General features: G+C 44.8%; 1 protein-coding gene across 1 annotated transcript; it reads left to right on the top strand.

The window, feature by feature from the left end:
- The first annotated feature begins 499 nt into the window (after positions 1 to 499).
- Positions 500 to 2,341, top strand: LOC103723521 (uncharacterized). Its single transcript, XM_017846742.4, has 2 exons — positions 500 to 1,559; positions 2,049 to 2,341. Coding segments are annotated over exons 1-2 (759 nt in total). The 5' UTR covers positions 500 to 801; the 3' UTR covers positions 2,050 to 2,341.
- The last annotated feature ends 386 nt before the right edge of the window (positions 2,342 to 2,727 follow it).

Raw genomic sequence — 2,727 nt, 5'->3', positions numbered from 1 at the left:
AATGTATAGTTGATTTCACTTTAAATAAAAATACAATAGGTTCTTTCTATTCATGTCTCACATCCATTCCTCCAAAAGGTTTTTCTCTTAATTCACTCATCTAGATTGCAGTATGCAACCGACATGTGTGTGGTACTGCAGCTGAGATCAAGTAAGGTTGTATCTTTCGTAGGAAACGATTCATCTTACCTCATATGAATCCCCCATTGGATCATCGGTCGCATAGATCTTAAGGCGCTCCGAATGCGACAGGTGATCCAACCGTGGATTCGCGCCAGGGAAGGACTCCTCCTTATGCGCGCGAAGATACAACCCCGATCTAGCAAGCGGCGACTGCCAGTTGTACGGTCGTCCGGCAACCCACCCTCCCACGACCTCCCAAACCCTAACCTTGATTGCGGACGCCAGAACCGTGTCAAGTGGATTTAAGTCTCTCCTCACCTCCGCGACCCATTTCCATCAGCTATACGATAAGCCCGCACCCTGGGCCCGGACATATGAACCGACATCCTCTCTCTCTCTCTCTCTCTCTCTCTCGCACTGCTCGCTCCTCTTCCATCTTCCACTGCTGCTGGATCCCAACCAGCAAACAAAAAAAATATAAAAGCTTCTGGATCCGCGACAATGACCTGAAAACCCTCCAATCATATCCTCTTTCTCTCCTCTTCCATCTTTCTTTGATTATTTCCCCCCTCTCTCTCTACCTGCCTTATTCTCTCCCCTTCCATCCAGATTCCCATCCACTTCTTCCCCTCTCTTTCCCTCAGCGCTTGTTTTAGGCAAAGTTTCAGCTCACTTTCTATGGCTGATATGCTGTCGAATATGAAGGAGAAGAAGAGTGTGCTGGAGATGGCCATCTGGTCGGCCAAAACCGCCTTCCTCCTGATCGGCTTCGGCTTCGCGGTTGTCTTCGCCGTTGTCCCCTCCCTCGACCTTTTTCGCTCCTCCCAAAGAAGCCTCTTGATCACCGTCCAGCTCATCATCGTCGCCATATGGAAGCTCTCCAATGCCAGGCCCCGTGGCAACCAACCTCAAAACCACGACAACAACCCTCTCGCGCCTCCTCCTGACTCGCCAGAGACCTGGTACGACGTCCCTTCCTCCCCCACCACCACCACTTCGCCAGAATCCAAGTCCTCGCTGTCGCCGCCGGCGGAACCTGTCATCCCACCCCAGATCGTGGAAGAAGAGGCGGCGTCGAGCGCCGATGATGAAAACGATTCAATGGATGAAACATGGAGGGGAATCATGGAGGGCGGCGGGCTACCCGCAAAGCCGGTGTTGAAGAAGAGCCAAACGTGGGAGAGGTGCAAGGAAGTCGAGGCTGTAGGAGAGAAAGCGGTGGGGAGGAGGGAGATGAGGAAGTCGGAGACGTTCAAGGAGAAGGCGAAGGTCATAGTGGAGGAGGGGTGGAGGAGGAGGGATGTGCTTGTGGTTAGTCAGGACGAGCTGTTCCGGCGCGTAGAGACCTTTATCAACAAGCACCACGAGAATCTCCGGCTCCAGCGGCAGCAGTCGGAGCAGCGCCGGTTCTTGGAGAAGCTTCGCCGCAGCTACTAGTATACACTAATACTCTCCTCTTCTTCTCCTCTATCGAAATATCCATATACATATATTTCTTCTATATCTCTTTTATTACTACGTGCCCATAAATTCTAAGTAGAGATTTAGAAAGAATCTTGATCATTAAGTAATTCGAATTTGTATTCAAACGAGTGAGAGAGCTATTTTTCTTGATCTCTTGGTTCTTCAAAGTTTCGCGGTAAAACTACAGCATATATTGGATTCTGTGGTGTGTTTTTGTCGTGTGCGTTGCTGCTGGGTTATGTTTTTTCCCAAGGAAACTACGAAGGTTTTGTTTGCTTTGGTCAGCCATGGTTTGAGGAAGTGCAGATCTTATTTTCTTCTCTTTTAAATATATTTTAATAGAGAGGATCATTTACTTTGAGAATTGGAGTTTTTAATTTTTTTGTAAAAAAAAAACTATATGCCAGCGTTTGGATATCTATAAGTTTTTTATGACTATTTTTCTTGGCTTTATTCTGCAGGCTCGTGCATTGTTAATGTTGGAGATGCGTGGAATTTAGTGCCAGCCATGGTGGTGGATTCGTGTAGAATGGTGGGGAGGGTGGATCAATGGGTAGTTTGTCTTTTGCTTTTCTTCCTTATATGTCAAGCTTAAAGCTCCATAAATTTTCTCAGTTACAGGGTTGAGGTGTAAGTAGGCATATGCTGCGTATAATGGTGCACGTATGGAGCTGTATTTGTGGATATAGCAGGTGTGATCATAGTTGTGGGAAGTATCAATATGTAAGAATGCCTAATAAGGTCATTAATTTTCTCTTTGTGATCCAAGCAACATGCCTTTCTTCTTCATACTTTCAGCTTTTAGTTCAAAATTTGTGATTTATAATTATAGGAGAAAACTTTAATTAGTTGAGTGTTCAAGAGCAATAACAACTAAGGTAAATACAAGTACTTTTACATCAAAGACTTAAAATATATATTGTGCGGCATGTTCGAATGCTGGTCCTATCAAAAACAAAAATAAAATAATTATTTCAGCAAAAATATATTCAACCAATTCCAATACTTTTTACTGGTTAATTACATGTTGATCCTATACCCATTTTTGTAGAATGGCACACTACCTAAAGTAGATAGACTGTGCCGGACAAGATTCAGAATAAACACCAAAAAATAAATAACAAAAAAAAGATGCTGGAA

The sequence above is a fragment of the Phoenix dactylifera genome, chromosome 3, assembly GCF_051530095.1.
Source record: "Phoenix dactylifera cultivar Ajwa chromosome 3, Ajwa_hap1_PhDact_Kaust_v1.1, whole genome shotgun sequence".
NCBI classification, from domain to species: Eukaryota; Viridiplantae; Streptophyta; class Magnoliopsida; order Arecales; family Arecaceae; genus Phoenix; species Phoenix dactylifera.
The sequence above is the reverse complement of the archived record's forward strand: the minus strand, read 5'-3'. Positions and strand labels throughout refer to the sequence as shown.